The 15,530-nt window shown below is 40.9% G+C and overlaps 1 protein-coding gene across 4 annotated transcripts in view; it reads left to right on the top strand.

Annotated features, from left to right (window-relative positions):
- The window catches only part of SPAST (spastin), a 68,610-nt gene extending 53,902 nt beyond the window's left edge, over positions 1–14,708 (top strand). For all 4 annotated transcript variants that reach the window (XM_070069271.1, XM_070069269.1, XM_070069270.1 and 1 more), the window contains 5 exons: positions 158–200; positions 2,116–2,195; positions 6,108–6,178; positions 9,414–9,454; positions 11,802–14,708. In XM_070069271.1, the coding sequence (XP_069925372.1) occupies positions 158–200; positions 2,116–2,195; positions 6,108–6,178; positions 9,414–9,454; positions 11,802–11,924 (358 nt within the window). In that variant the 3' untranslated portion in view covers positions 11,925–14,708. The remainder of the gene's footprint in view (positions 1–157; positions 201–2,115; positions 2,196–6,107; positions 6,179–9,413; positions 9,455–11,801) is intronic.
- The last annotated feature ends 822 nt before the right edge of the window (positions 14,709–15,530 follow it).

Raw genomic sequence — 15,530 nt, 5'->3', positions numbered from 1 at the left:
GGATAATTAAAACCATCTTTTTACATTGATACCTAGTAAAATACATTCAGGTACCCTATATTATACTTAAAGCCCTTTTCCTATCATTTGCTGCTTGATCTGAGTTACCTTTAAATTAAAACTTATTTTTCTAAAATTGTTTTAATCCTTTTTTTAGGCGTTTCATCAAGCGTGTATATGTGTCTTTACCAAATGAGGAGGTATGTATCTAAATTTTTTTAGAAGATTTATTTATCTGGGTCTTGCATGTGGAGTAACTGGTAAAGCTGCCGTGTGTGACACTGGTATCCCGTATGGGCACTGCTTCTAGACCCGGCTGCTCCATGTCAGATCCAGCTCCCTGCTGACGCACCTGGGAGAGCAGTGGAAGATGGACTAAGTGTTTGGGCCCCTGTCCCCTTTTGGGAGAACGAGAAGACGCTCCTGAGTCCTGGCTTCAGCCGGGCTCAGCCTAGATTGTTGCGGCCATTTGAGGAGTGAACCAGCAGATGGAAGAACTCTTTCTCTCTCTCTCTCTCTCTCTCCTCTCTCCTCTCTCCTCTCTCTCTCTCTCTCTCTCTCTTCTCCCTGCCTCCCTTTTCTCTGTGTGTGTGTGTGTGGTCCTCTCTCTATAACTCTTTGACTTTTAAATAAATTTATTTATTTAAGTTATTTGAAATGCAGAATTTGAAAATCTTCTATCTGCCGGTTCATTCCCCAAATGGCTACAGAGGCTGAGGCTGCGCCCAGCAGCTGCCAGGAGCTTCCACTAGGTCTACCACGTGGGTGCAGGGGCCCAAGCACTTGGACCATCCTCTACTACTTTCTCAGGCATATTAGCCGGGAGCTGGATTGGAAATGAAGCAGCTGGGACACAAACCAATGCCCACACAGGATGCCATCATTGCAGGTGGGAGCTTAACCTGCTATGTCACACAGTACTGGCACCTATACTTAAATTTTTTTAAGCAAAAATGTGAATTACCATCTTCTCATCATTGAGTCTCCCAATCCATAGGACAGCCACATTGGAAGACTTTGGTGTTTTCCTATAAAGATAAATAGAAACTTAATGTAAGATCCAGCATTTCTACTCCTATGAATTGACATAAGAGAAATGAAGACAAGTGTCTACATGCAGACATGTACTAGTATTTTTAGCAGCAATATTAATAATAGCCAAACACTGCAAAGAAACTAAAATGTTCATTAGTTGGTGAATGGATAAACAAATTTGATAGAGAATTCTTAGTATGAAATTCAAGTGTTAATAAATACTTTGAGCCACAAGTGAGAGGTTCACATGATGAGACTTTGTTTCATGCACAAGATTATTTAAATATGTATAAAATTACATTTGGCTGTGCGTATAGGGTATGTATGAAGCATAAATGAATTTCGTGTTTAGTGTTCAATCCCATTCCCAAGACATCTCAGGTATGTATGTGTTTCAAACTCCAAAACTCTTCTGGTCCCAAGCACTAAGGGAAACTCAGCCTGTGTACCACTTAACAGATATTGTTCAGCAATGAAAGGAAGGAGCTATAGATGCTATTTAGCGCAATATGCTTGAAACTTAAAAACATGCTAAGTGAAAGAAGCCAGACACAATTACATATCATATGATTCCACTTACATGAAATATCCAGAAAAGACAAATTTGGAAAGACTTAAAACAGACTGCTAGTGTGCAGGATGAGAATGGGAATCAATTGCGAACCAACATGAATGAACTTTTGGGGTGAGAGGAATGTTGTGAAACCACATTATGGGGGTGGACCTTGGTGCAGTGTTAGATACCTGCTTGGGAAGCCTACATCCCATGTCAGCGTGCTAAGTCTCAGCTCTGTTCTCAATTCCAACTTGCTGCTCATGCACACCCTCAGAGGCTGCAGGTGGTTCTCTAGATCCTTAGTATCCTTGATACTTTCAGCAGCTACTGCCTCAGTGGTTTGTTTGGATTACCTTCCTTAATTCCCTCAGTAACTCTCCCAATAGACATGAATGAGGCTTCAAGGTGACAATCAGGATTTGAATCTGATATCTGCATATTTTATTAAGCTGATGATTAACTTATTAAGATTAATTCTGATAATAAATTATGTAGGACTCATGATTATTTAATATTTTTTTCAGACAAGACAACTTTTACTTAAAAACCTATTATGTAAGCAAGGAAGCCCATTGAGCCAAAAAGAACTAGCACAGCTGGCAAGGTGAGTGATCTGATTTGGATTATCTTTCAGCTTTTTTTTTTTTTTTGACAGAGTTAGAGGAGAGAGAGACAGAGAGAAAGGTCTTCCTTTTCCATTGGTTCATCCCCCAAAATGGCAGCTGCGGCCGGCGCACCACGCTGATCCGTAGCCAGGAGCCAGGTGCTTATCCTGGTCTCTCATGCGGGTGCAGGGCCCAAGGACCTGGACCATCCTCCACTGCACTCCTGGGCCACAGCAGGGAGCTGGACTGGAAGAGGAGCAACCGGGACAGAATTTGGCGCCCCAACCGGGACGAGAACCCGGGGTGCCGGCGCCACAGGCGGAGGATTAGCCAAGTGAGCTGCAGCGCCAGCCTATCTTTCAGCTTTTATTTATTTTAATTTTTACAGTGAGTTCTTTGTTCTATGTTAGAGTAAACTGACATACGTAATAAAGAATTCATTTATCAGAAAACTTCTTTTGGGGCCGGTGCTGTGGCATAGTAAGTAAAGCTGCAGCCAGTGGCGCTGGCATCCCATATGGGCACTGATTCAAGTCCCAGCTGTCTTACTTTCTATCCATCTGCTGATGGCCTGGGAATGCAGTGAAGATGGCCTGAGGCTTGGGCCCCTGCACGCAAATGGGAGACCCAGAAAAAACTCCTGGCTCCTGGCTTCAGCCTGGCCCAGCTCTGGCCATTGCAGCCATTTGGGGAGTGAACCAGCTGATGGAAGACCTCTCTCGTTGTATCTTTCCCTCTCTCTCTCTCTCTCTGATTTTCAAATAAAAAATTTAATCCTTAAAAAAAAAAACTTCTTGTGTTGGAATAGACATTTGGTACAGCAGTTAAGATGCTGCCTGGGATGCCCACATCCTGTATCAGAGTGCCTGGGTTCGAGTCCTGGCTCTGTTTCTGAGTCCAACTTTGCAACCCTGGAATCCTGCTAAACATGTTGGAGACTGAATTGAGTTCCAGGCTCCTGGCTTTGGCCTGATCTAGCTCCACCTGTTGCATTGGGATCTGGAGAGTGAACCAGTGGGTGGAAGATCTTTCTTCACACCCCTGTGTATATGTTTGTGTGTGTGTATGTATGCCTTTCAAGTAAAGAAAAGTAAGCATAATTTCTTCCCCCTGCTCCGCCCCCAAAGATTTATTTATTAGAAAGTTCAAGTTAGATAGAAGGGGAGAAGGAGAGAGACAACGTCCAACCATTGATTGGTTCACTCTCAAAGTAGACACAATGGCCAGGGCTGAGCCAGGCCAAAGCCAGAGTCAGGAGCTTCATCTGTGTCTCCCATGTGGATACAGGGGCCCAAACACTGGGGCCATCTTGTGCTGCTTTTCCCAAGCCACTAACAGGGAGTTGGATCAAAGGAGAGCAGCCAAGACACAAGCTAGTGCCCATGTAGGATGCTGCCATCCCAGATGGCACCTTTAGCCACTATGCCACAATGCCACCCCTCATAAATAATTTCGTTAAAAAAAGAGAAAACTTCCTGTCTCATTCTCTGCCTCCTTTATTTCTTTTTTAAATTTTTTTTGACAGAGTGGACAGTGAGAGAGAGACAAAGGTCTTCCTTTACCATTAGTTTACCCTCCAATGGCCGCTGTGGCTGGCGCGCTGCAGCCAACGCACCACGCTGATCTGAAGCCAGGAGCCAGGTGCTTCTCCTGGTCTCCCATGGGGTGCAGGGCCCAAGTACTTGGGCCATCCTCCACTGCACTCCTGGGCCAGAGCAGAGAGCTGGCCTGGAAGAGGGGCAACCGGGACAGAATCCAGCGCCCCAAGGCGGAGGATTAGCCTATTGAGTGTGCTGGCGCCACAAGGCGGAGGATTAGCCTATTGAGCTGCGACGCCAACCTTCTTTACTTTATTTCTTACCTCTTAATATACATATGGTATCTAAATTTTCATTTCTATGTCCTGTAGAAAACATGACCTAAATATCTGATGATGGTATCATATCATTTTTAAAATTCATTAAATCTGAAAGTGATATTACTAATTTTTCAGTTTAATGCATCTGATATTTGCCATACTAACATAGATATTTTCACATGAATTTTATTCTTTTTAATTATTCAGAATTCTTTACTCTTTTCTATCTTAAAAATATTTTATGAACAGACTGCATAAGTATAACCAGAGTATGGGAGATGCAATCCTGAATTTTAGTCACTCCAAAACAACATAGAATAATGTATAGTAGTGAACAAATATGTGAATACCAAGTAATTTTATTAAGAAACCTAATTTCGGCCGGCGCTGCGGCTCAATAGGCTAATTCTCCGCCTGCGGTGCCGGCACCCTGGGTTCTAGTCCCAGTCCGGGCACTGGATTCTGTCCCAGTTGCCCCTCTTCCAGGCCAGCTCTCTGCTGTGGCCCGGGAGTGCAGTGGAGGATGGCCCAAGTGCTTGGGCCCTGCACCCACATGGGAGACCAGGAGAAGCACCTGGCTCCTGGCTTCGGATCAGCGCGGTGCGCCGGCCGCAGCGGCCACTGGGGGTGAACCAGCGGAAAAAAAGGAAGATTTTCTCTCTCTGTATCTCACTGTCCACTCTGCCTGTCAAAACAAAACAAAAAAAAACTAATTTCCCAGATTGCTATGAAGAATGAGTTAAACACCTGTCAAAGTAGGGGCTGTTCCTTGTCTTGCCCATGAAGAATTCTGCCAATAATGTTTGATCTTTATTGTTTAACATACTGTATAATAAGTAAATGCTTTTTCCCCTTTTCCCGTTCACCTCTTAGTTCCCTCTTCCTCTTTGCTTTCCTCATTTCCCTATTCTTTTTATTTATTTATTTATTTATTTTGAAAGACAGAGACAGTAAGAGAGATCTGCCATCTGCCAATTGGCTCCACAAATGCCCACATAGCCAGGGCTAAGGCAGCACAAAGCCGGAAGCTCGGAAGTGAATCTGGGTCTGTCTCTCTTGTGGGTGGTAAGGACCCAAATACTTGAGCTATCACCTGCTGCCTCCCAGAGTGCACGTTAGCAGGAAGCTGGAATTGGGAGCAGGACCAGGACTAAAATCTGACACTTCACTGTGGGATGCATGGTATCCCAAGGAGCATCTTAAGTATGATGCCAAATTCCTCATCCCCTTTTACTAATCTCAGTTCCCTTTGATAATCTCTTGGCTGCCCAGGACTTTTCAGTGCAGAATACTATTCAGGTGTGCATCTTTGGGCCAATATTTTATACCCACCCCTTTCTTTGATTCTGTGTGCCCTCCTCTTAAATTACATAAATTTCCTCTTATTCCATCAAGAGAGTGCTCTTTGTCAGGCAGAAGACTAATTATAGAAGAGTAATTGCAGTTAAATGTCAGTTGACTTCCAGGGGCTTGTAGATGTTAGCTTTCCAGGGGACATAATTGAATGGGCCCTCCTGGAGATGGCATGCCTCATCTAAAGCAATGGTTCTAATGATGAAAATCGGAGGCATTATAAGGAACTAGCAGTAGACTGTTTTGGTTTTAGTAAAGGGACCATTCTGTGCCCTGACAATCAAACATAAACCCTGTTAGCTTGCTAATGGCAAAGGCAAACTAGTTTTCACCATCCTACTTACATGAGATTTTAACTTAGCCAAGATGCAAATAATGTGCGGGGCTGGATGTTTGTCCTGGCGGTTAGGAAACCATCTGGGACACCACCTCCCATGTCAGAGAACCTGAGTTTGAGTCCCAGCTCTGCTTCCAATTCCAGCTTCCTACTCAAGTGCGCCAAAAAAGGCAACAGGTAATGCTCAAGTAGTTGGGTCCTGCTACCCACTTGAGAGACCTAGATTGGATTCCTAGCTCCTAGCCTGTCTCAGCTCTGATAATTATGGACATTTTGGGAATGAACCAGCAGATATTAGCTCTCTGTTGTGTCTGTGAGTCTGTTAAACAATTTTTAAAATAATGTGGTATTTCTTCTTCTCAGAATGACTGATGGATACTCAGGAAGTGATCTGACAGCTTTGGCAAAAGATGCAGCACTAGGTCCTATCCGAGGTAGGTGTACAGAACTTGAATATTTGGAACTATTTATTATACCACTTCAGAAGTTTGAGAAATTTCCACAAAAGGATCTTTTTTTTTTTATTTTGAGTATGAAAGCAATATAGATTTATCAATGGAAAGCTTCCTACAAGTAGTTTCTAAATTAAGGATCAATAAGAAAATATCTTGGGCTTTGTGGACCACATATGATCTTTGTTGCATAGTCACCTTTTTTTTAAACGACCGTTTAAAAATATAAAACTGGGGCTAGCGCTGTGGTAAAGCCCCGGCCTGCAACACTGGCATCCCATCTGGGGACCGGTTCAAGTCCCAGCTACTCCGCTTCTGATCCAGATTCCTGCTAATGCGCCTAGGAAAGCAGCAGAGGATGGCCTAAGTGCTTGTGCCCCTGCACCCACATGGGAGTTCTGGAGGAAGCTCCTGGTTCCTGGCTTTGGATCAGCTCACCTCCAGCCATTGCGGCTGTTTGGGGAGTGAACCAGTGGATGGAAGACCTCTCTGTTTCTACCTCTCTCTCTAACTCTATCGTTCAAATAAATAAAATCTTTTAAAAATATATATAAAACCATTGTTAGCTCACAGACCTAACAAATAATCTATGAGCCAGAGAAGCTTGATGACTCCTGTTCTAGATGACAAGTTGTACTTCTTCATAGTTGGTGAGCAGCAGAAATTTGAGGGGAAAAAACTTTTTTCTTTAAATTTTTTTTCTGAAAAGCAGAGAGACAGACAAAGATATATCTTCTACCCGCTGATTTATTCCTCAAATGTCTAAAACAGCTTGCTCTTGACCAGGCTGAAACCAGGAGCCTGGTCCTCAACCTACATCTCATGTGGGTGGCGGGCATCCAGGTACTTGAGCCATCACCTGCTTCCTCCAGGGATGAACATTAGCAGGAAGCTGGAATTCAAAGCCAAGCTGATGCTCAAATTCAGGCACTCCAATATGGGATGTTGTCATCCAAGCAGCAGTTTAGTCTTAGCAAGCAGAGAAGAGTAATACTTGTAAAGGGGGCAAAGTGGTGCAGCAGGTTAAGCCACCGCTTGGGATGCTGGCATCCTAATTGGAGTGCCCATTGAAGTCCTGGCTACTCGGCTTCTCAACCAGTTTCCTGCTGAAGTGCCTTGGGAAGGTAATGGAAGATGACTCAGGTACTTGGATTCTTACTACCTATGTGGAAGACCAGGATGGAGTTCCTGGTTGGTAGCTCTGGCCTGGCACAGATGTGGCTTTTATAGCACCTATTCCAGAAGTGAATCAGCATATGGAAAATCTGTCAGTCTCTCCCTCTATAACTCTGCTTTTTTGAATAAATAAATCTTTTTTAAAAGGGGAAGTGGACTTTACCTGTTTTCTGGCTCTTTTTCTTTCAATGTTCTAATATTTAAAAATATTAATGTATCTAAAGGAACTTAAATAAAAAGTTTTTATTTTTCTTACTATGTTTGACGATTTGCAGCAAAATATTCATTGCTCTGTTTTGATTCAAATTAATTTGTTGAATGTGTAATATCACAACTGATTGATTCTGTTAAACGCACTGTGATACCACTTTTTTTTATAAATATTAGCATCTTATGCCTTCTCTTCTGAAGTTTGCTTTTTTTTTTTTTAAGATTTATTTATTTGAAAGTCAGAGTTACACAGAGGAGAGAGAGAAAGAGAGAGGTCTTCCATCCACTGGTTCACTCCCCAGTTGGCCGCAACAGCTGGAGCTGCACCGGTCCAAAGCCAGGAGCCAAGAGCTTCTTCTGGGTCTCCCACACAGGTGCAGGGGACCAAGCACTTGGGCCATCTTCTACTGCTTTCCCAGGCCATAGCAGAGAGCTGGATCGGAAGGGGAACAGCCGGGTATCGAACTGGTGCCCATATGGGATGCCGGCACTGAAGGCCAGGGCGTTAACCTGCTGCGCCACAGCACCAGCCTCTGATATCAGTTTAGAGTAGACGTTGTCATCTACCTGTCCATAGCCAGCAGGGACAGTGGATAGGTGATGCGGTCAGATATGCACTCAGCAATATTGACTGTGATGATAAAATAGAACATGTAGTTTCAGAAGCACTAGTTAGGTCTCTACCCTTTTTCTCTCACTCAGAGTACAATGGAATGCAATTAAATGAGAAAGATGTCATTTCTGCCATAATTTGTGTTAAAAGCCTATATCATACCAAAACTTTTTGCTTTCTTTAATACTGGTACATATTTCCCACAGTGAAACTACTGATTTAGAACTGCTGCTTTGGAAAATAAACCATGTAACCTTGAGAATGTATTTTGAAACTCTGGTTAAACAAACTCTTGCAGCCAATTGCATGAAATGCTATTTAGTTTGCAGACTCAAAAAGAATAGCTAGGGGCTGGCGCTGAGGCACAGTGGGTTAAAGCCCCAGTGGCGTATGGGTGCTGGTTCAAGTCCTGTTGCAGCCACTTGGGAAATGAACCAGCAGATAGAAGACCTCTTTATCTCCACCTCTCTCTGCCTTTCAAATAAATAAAATGAATCTTTAAAAAAAAGAATAGCTAATGTATGAATCTTTCTTTTTTTTGTAGCTGTTATCTGAAGCAGACAAAAGTTTTGGGATAAAAATGTCAAAGTAATGCCTTTTGTAAAGAACAAGTTAAGAACAAGTTACATCCTTTTAAGGTCACTTTTTTTTTTTTAAGATTTATTTATTTATTTGAAAGTCAGTTACATAGAGAAGGAGAGGCAGAGAGAGAGAGGTCTTCCTTCTGCTGGTTCACTCCCCAGTGGGCCACAGGAGCCAGGAACCAGGAGCTTCTTCCGGGTCTCCCATGTGGGTGCAGGGGACCAAGGACTTGGGCCATCCTCCACTGCCTTCCCGGGACACAGCAGAGAGTTCTGTTGGGAGTTGAGTAACTGGGACTCAAACCAGCGCCCACATGGGATTCCGGCCCTGGAAGCGACGGTTTTACCTGCTATGCCACAATGTTGGCCCCAAAGGTCACTTGAAAATTAGTGAAGTCTGTTCTTTTGTGCAACAGTGCAGGAAATTGAATCCCTTTCAGTTATTCCTCAGAAGGAATATTATTCTGTTGTAAGCACTAATAAATTTTTTGTACCCTCAGTGTTAATGTGTCTCTTTTAATGTAATGACTTACAATGAATGGATTCTTTTTGATCATTTACTAGATTTTACCCTGCAGCAATTTAAACTTCAGAATCTTCTCTTTTTTTTAAGTGCCTGCCTTTTTCTATTTTACAGAACTGAAACCGGAACAGGTAAAGAACATGTCTGCAAGTGAGGTATGCCACGAATCAGTTGTGTCCATTACATGATGTTCTGTATTATAATACCTGCAATTTTTCACTTGGATTTCTTTTGATGTATTTAATTAGACCCTAGAAAAGATTGACGGCTTCATTTCAGAATAGGATGGCCTATGAAATTATTCTCTTATATTCTTCCGTAGAGGAGAAAAATATGCATATTCATTAATTTTCTTATCCAATCACGTAAAAACTAAAAATCATTAAACATTTGAGGGTTTTATACATTGTGAAAATAAACTTTTTTTAAAAAAATAAGATTTATTTATTTATTTGAAAGGCAGTTGGCTGGCGCTGCGGCTCAATAGGCTAATCCTCCACCTAGCGGCGCCGGCACACCAGTTGGGGCGCCGGATTCTTTCCCAGTTGCCCCTCTTCCAGGCCAGCTCTCTGCTGTGGCCCGGGAAGGCAGTGGAGGATGGCCCAAGTGCTGGGCCCTGCACCCCATGGGAGACCAGGAGAAGCACCTGGCTCCTGCCTTCAGATCAGTGCGGTGCGCCGGCCGCAGCGCGCCAGCCATGGCGGCCATTGGAGGGTGAACCAACGGCAAAAGGAAGACCTTTCTCTCTTTCTCTTTCTCTCACTGTCCGCTCTGCCTGTCAAAAAAAAAAAAAAAAAAAAAAAAGGCAGCTACAGAGATGCAGAGGCCAGGGTGGGGGTGGGGTCTTCCATCTGCTGGCTCACTCCACAGATGGCTGCAATGGCCAGAGCTGCACCAGTCCAAAGCCAGGAGCCAGGAGCTTCTTCTGGGTCTCCCACGTGGGTGCAGGGGCCCAAGGACTTGGGCCATCTTCTACTGCTTTCCCAGGCCATAGCGGAGAGCTGGATTGGAAGTGGAGCAGCCGGGACTTGAACTGGTGCCCATATGGGATGCCGGCACTGCAGGTGCCTGCTTTACCCACTACACCACAGCACCGACCCCCTTCCCTTTTCTTTTAAAGATTTATTTTACTGGGGGTGGCGAGTAATATGAGTGTTGATTCATGTCTTGGTTGCTCACTTCCCATCTACTTCCCTGCTGTTGGCCTGAGAAAAGCAGTGGAAGATGGCTGAAGTGCTTGGGCTCCTGGTGCACATATGGGAGACCCAGGAGAGCTCCTGGCTACCACCTCGCCCAGTGCTGGCCATTGTGGCCATATGGGTAGTGAACCAACAGATGGAAGATCTTTCCCTGTCTCTCCGTCTCTCTGTCTCTAATTGACTCAAATCTTAAAAAAAAAAAAAAAAAAAAAAAAAAAAAAAAAAAAAAAAAAAAAAAAAAAAGATATATTTGAAAGGAACAATTAGATCCTCTCACATGGCTGCAGTGGCCCAAGGACTTGGGCCGTCTTCTGCTGCTTTCCCGGGCCATAGCAGAGAGCTGGATGGCAAATGGAAGAACAGGGACTTGAACTGATGCTCATATGGGATGCCAGTGTTGGAGTGGCAGCTTTACCTATTGAGCCACAGTTGCTAGCCCAATGGCCCAATTTTCTACAGGGGTTGGTAATTTTCACACAGAGAATAAATATATTTAAGTACAATTTGGAAGTCTTTTTTTCTTAAAGTTTCTGAGAAAACTTGAAATGATCTAATTAGGCATTTTGTGTATTGTGGTTAATCAGCTATATTATTGAAAAACCCATAAACTTCTTGCATGTTTCTTCCCAAGTTAAATACTCTAGTTATCTCAGGGTGTGTTTGGTATGAGTAAAGCTTAGGAAGAGAATTCCAAATACACACTTTGGTGATTAGCTACTGTTACCTTAAAAATCCACATTTAAAGTATAAGCCTCAAGTCCATTTTCTCTGATTCATAATTTTTTAAAAAGATTTAATTGGTTTATTTATTTGAAAGAATTACAGAGATTGATCTTCCATCCTCTGGTTCACTGTCCAAATGGCTGCAACAGCTGCGGCTAGGCGAGGCTGAAACCAGGAGCCAGAAGCTTTATCAAGGTTTCCCATATGGGTGCAGGGGCCCAAGCACATGGGCCATCTTCTGTTGCTTTCTCAAGCACATTAGCAGGGAGCTGAATCAGAAGCAAAACAGCAAGGACTTGAACCAGTGCCCAAGTGAGATGCTGGCATCACAGATGACAGCTCAACCTGTTACGCCACAATGCCAGCCCCTTGCCTTGTATTAAGATTTTTGTAAGGCATATAATCTAGCAAGCTTAATATTTCTTCTGGAATATAGAAAATGTATTAAGATGATTGACTTGATTTTCTAAGAATTTGTTTATGCATGTTTATTGTAACAATAATAAATAGCAACATTGTTACTTTAATCCATTCTTAGCTACCAACTGTTCATCATTTGTATGTCATTTTTAAAATCTAGATGAGAAATATTCGATTATCAGACTTCACTGAATCCTTGAAAAAGATCAAACGCAGCGTGAGCCCTCAAACTTTAGAAGCATACATTCGTTGGAACAAGGACTTTGGAGACACCACCGTTTAAGGAAACACCTTTGTAAGCCTGCAGAACATACAGCAAGCAAGCAAGAAAGGATCTGCATTGAACAGTTGTCAGCTATTGAAGCTTGACCTAAGTTTACAGGACTTGAGTCTTAAAAATGATTTGTACACCAAACTTGAAGATGAGCCAGAACACAAGTTTAAATAAAATTCAAAATGCAAATGGAGTATTTTGTTGTTTTAAGGCCTTCTTGCCTTGATGGTCCTGATTATTCCAGTGGACACTAAGTTAGAGCACAACAAAGACTGATTCTGGTCGTCTTTTCCAATATAATCATAATGTAAATAATAATTTGTATATGTGTTGCAGATGAAAGTATTCCAGAGACCGTGAATGGTAGAAGACATAAGAGCCTTTGTTTGTCATCTTTTTTTTTCCCTTAAAATTGTAGTTTTTCTTATTTTGCTTTCCTGCTGTTTGTCTTAACTATGGGTGATTGGACTGCCAACCACTCTTAAATTGGTTTGTTTTCTTTTACAATTACAGTGTGCCAAATGAAACTTTTTCCTAAGTAGTAGTAATAGGAAAAAGTTATTTTGAAGGTTTTTTTCTTCATAAATTTACAGACCTTAAACAATTGTTGCGATCTTTTCACTTTTTATTTTTCTATTCCCTTGCTACCAGTTAGAAAGCAATATAATAGCATCAAAGCAAATCTGGCAAAATGCAGATGGTTTAAAAGCTTGAGTTACTCTGTCATATAACATGTAGATCAGTCCTCATGTGACCTGCAGTATTTTTTTTCTAATATACTTGTCAGAAATCTATTGTAGACTGTTAACTTATTTCTAATGGAATTTATTTTCTGCTAGAATTACTCAGATATTTAAGAGGGCCAATTTTAACTGCTGTAAAAGTGGTTCTAGTGCAAGCAAAGGGAAATTCTGGGAGCTAGGACATTTCTAATTTATTGCTTATTACCTTCTTACTGTTTACAGGATAATTATAAGCCAGTGAAACTACCATCTTTTATTCTTAAAAATGAGTCCCTTCAATGAAACTTTAAAAAAAATACTGAATTTTTATACATTGCATACATTTTATAAGTTTCTTGTGCTCACTTTATTACTAAAAAATTCTAATCTGTTGATCTTCCTTTTGTTCCCCAGAAATGTACAATATTGTTTCTTGTTTGTATAAATATGCCTGGTTTTTATTATAAAGATGTCATTGTAGAAAGTAGAAACTCATATCATGGCCTTTTAAATATTATAATAAAGGCAAATGGATATTTGCCCTTAGTTTACTGGTTAAAAGCTTGTTTACAGAACTTTTCTTTGGTGCTTAAATGATGCTATGTAAAATGTCATGGGTAAAAAGAATAATTTTATAGTAGTAGCAGACTTTGCAAAAGATGTCAGTGGTTTTAAGAAAATATATTAAAATTAGAAACTGGACCTACTATAGAAGAATTCTAAAATGAAGACATTATACATTCTTTTTAAGTTAATCTTGTTCTTGTTAAAGATTCATTGAAATATAAATGTATGATTTCTTAAGATCATGTATTCTTTGTACCCATAACTTACAACATGTCTCTTCTAATCATAGAATGTCCTGCATAATAAAAAAAAAGAGCTGAGATAAAAAAAAAAAAAAACCTAAGCCATAGCTATGCATATATTAGGGTTTGTTGTATCTTTTTTTTAATATCACAAACATTAAAGCATCACTTATAAAATACTGATAAATGAAAGATGTTGATGAAGTACACATGATGAGAAGAATTGGGAAAATATAAAATCACATTTTTAGTAAAGTTTAAAAATTTCATTTATAGAGGAATTAACATTCTTAATGTTTAGAAAACAGGCTAATCATGTGAAAAGACTGTTTCCAGCTCAACTTTTAAAATACAATCTCCTTGAAAATTGAGTGTTCTATTTGGAAAGTTTTTAGAAAACATTAGGTGTTAAATGTTGCAAGATGTGAAGAGTTAATATTGTCACAAACATTGAGTCAAATTATATTATTGTAAAAATATCCATCTATGTTTAGAAGTTTCTTTACTGATGAAGTAAAGACTAGTGCTGGAAGACTGTTTGCTCTGAGTTAGTATGACCAAGTTTAATTTTAAGTTGTGGGTGTTTTTGTTTTTGTTTTTGTTTTTTTCCATAAAAAGGCCATGAAAATAGAGTAATAATATAGTAGGAGGTAAGGGGTAAGTTTGCCTTTTTCAGTAAAGGTAGAGTTGCTGAGGTTTTCTGGATTAATATTAGATTTAGATTGTGACCTTTTAGATTTTGTATTGCACTCTGTTGTATTATCTCCTAAAACATAATTCTTAAACATTAAGCATTAATGTGTTCTTCATGTTAATATGGCAGAGTTTTGTAAACTAAATTAAAACTTACTGATGTGCAAGACATTGAGCCACAGGAAAGAATCAATGTCATCTTCCCAGTTGTGTTAAGGTTAAAACTTATTCTAAGATGTCTGCCTTTTCAGGTTCTTAGGTCATGGCCTGCAAGGATACTTTGTGCTGGAGACAAATTGGAGGTCAAGCAGATACCAGAATTCTAATTTAAGTGTGTATACAGAAGTCCTTGTTTATAGTGTAAAATTGTTCATATTTTGTACAAAACTAATTCTTTTTGAAAAACGAAGCATTTACAGTTTGTTTTTGGACTCCTAGTCAAAGGATTTTCCTTTAAATGCCTGTCTTATTTTAGTCTAGTCTTTTGTACTTTTCCTCAGAAGAAATGAATTAAAGGGTATGTGTAGCCACATTTTTCCTAATGGATTGGGAATAAATGCTCAACTTTATTTCGCCTTTAGTTTTTTTTTTTAAATTTAAAACTTGATATTTCAGGGGTTGCAGTTTAATAATGAAGGGAGTATCTTGTATCTGACTGACTTGTAGACAACAACAGGTAGAAGCTCTTGGAGAAAATGTAAAGAGCAATGATTAGAAGACTGGAGAGCAACCCAAACCAGGCCGGAACTGTGCAAAATCCTGTGTGAGAATTAAGAGATTCATATTAACTGACTGCAGCCTTAGGGAAATTTCCAATTTGTATAGTTCACTCAGGAATTGCAGTAGAATGGGACAGTGTTGCTAGGCTGAGCAGTCATTGGGCTTCTAGAACAGCTGGAAATCTTGAGGCGGCTTCAGAGAGCAGACAGCCCAAAATCTACATTAAGAGCCTTGGTGGATTCAGAAATTCAACATGTACAATGTGATATTTAAGGGAACCCAGCCAAAAAAAAGTAGCTGCTTGTGGATACAGAGTTTGAAATTCAAGTTCCACTAAGAGGAGTTGAGTAAATACTTTGTGTTTCTCATTGAAATCCAGAAAGGACCATGTGTTAGCACTGACATTCTTAAACTAATGACAAAATGGAAAAGTCAGTGTAACAAAGCTTGAAATCAAACCTTCACAGCATCAAGAAAACGGTTTAAAAGAATGATGATTTGGTGGGTGCCGTGGCTCACTAGGCTAATCCTCTGCCTGCCACGCCGGCACCCTGGGTTCTAGTCCCAGTTGCTCCTCTTCCAGTCCAGCTCTCTGCTGTGGCCCGGGAGTGCAGTGGAGGATGGCCCAAGTTCTTGGGCCCTGCACCCTCAAGAGAGACCAGGAGAAACAC

This window comes from Oryctolagus cuniculus, chromosome 2 (assembly GCF_964237555.1).
Source record: "Oryctolagus cuniculus chromosome 2, mOryCun1.1, whole genome shotgun sequence".
Classification (NCBI taxonomy): Eukaryota; Metazoa; Chordata; class Mammalia; order Lagomorpha; family Leporidae; genus Oryctolagus; species Oryctolagus cuniculus.
The sequence above is the reverse complement of the archived record's forward strand: the minus strand, read 5'-3'. Positions and strand labels throughout refer to the sequence as shown.